Source organism: Rhagoletis pomonella, unplaced genomic scaffold (genome assembly GCF_013731165.1).
Source record: "Rhagoletis pomonella isolate Grant_MI unplaced genomic scaffold, Rhpom_1.0 Rhpom_scaffold_00011, whole genome shotgun sequence".
Taxonomy (NCBI): Eukaryota; Metazoa; Arthropoda; class Insecta; order Diptera; family Tephritidae; genus Rhagoletis; species Rhagoletis pomonella.
This window is the reverse complement of record NW_023458565.1, coordinates 21,842,442-21,843,013: the sequence shown is the minus strand read 5'-3', so window position 1 is coordinate 21,843,013 and position 572 is coordinate 21,842,442. Positions and strand designations below refer to the sequence as shown.

Genomic DNA, 572 nt, shown 5'->3' with positions numbered 1-572 from the left:
AAAACAGGCTTTAATTTTTTCAATAATTCCATTGTGGTACCAGTTTTAATATACTCATCCTTATCAAAAATTTGTGTTCCAGTACGCGTTTTCATTTCAACAGGTACTATTTCCTTTTCGAAGAAACCATTTTTCTGAGCATTTTCAGCTAAGTTTTGTGAACGAACTGCATATTCATCTTGTTCACTCCGCGTAAGATTATACTGTTTTACTAAGTTTTCGGCTGTAACACCCATATGAATGTTATGCATAGCATCGGTTAGACCATCATGTAACATTGTATCTAACATTGTACCAGCACCCATTTTGATACCATTTCGTAAATGAATAACGTGTGGTGCCATAGACATGCTCTCTTGGCCGCCACAAATTACAATTTTAGAATCTCCAGCGCGTATAGATTGGTAACCTAAGGCCACAGTTCTGAAAAATACTGTTATATGAATGCGAATTTAATCAACAGCAAAATTCATTTTACGCACTTCAAACCAGAACCACAAAGCATATTTATATTGTATGCGGGAACAGTAATGGGAAGTCCTGCTTGCAGCGCCGCTTGCCTTGCGGGGTTT

The 572-nt window shown here is 37.4% G+C and overlaps 1 protein-coding gene across 1 annotated transcript in view; it reads right to left on the bottom strand.

Annotated features, from left to right (window-relative positions):
• The window catches only part of LOC118747219 (acetyl-CoA acetyltransferase-like), a 16,714-nt gene that overhangs the window by 3,562 nt on the left and 12,580 nt on the right, over positions 1-572 (bottom strand). Inside the window, exons 4-5 of the mRNA XM_036481207.1 lie at positions 483-572; positions 6-423 (exon numbers count right to left, since the gene is read on the bottom strand). Coding sequence (XP_036337100.1) covers positions 6-423; positions 483-572 — 508 coding nt within the window. The remainder of the gene's footprint in view (positions 1-5; positions 424-482) is intronic.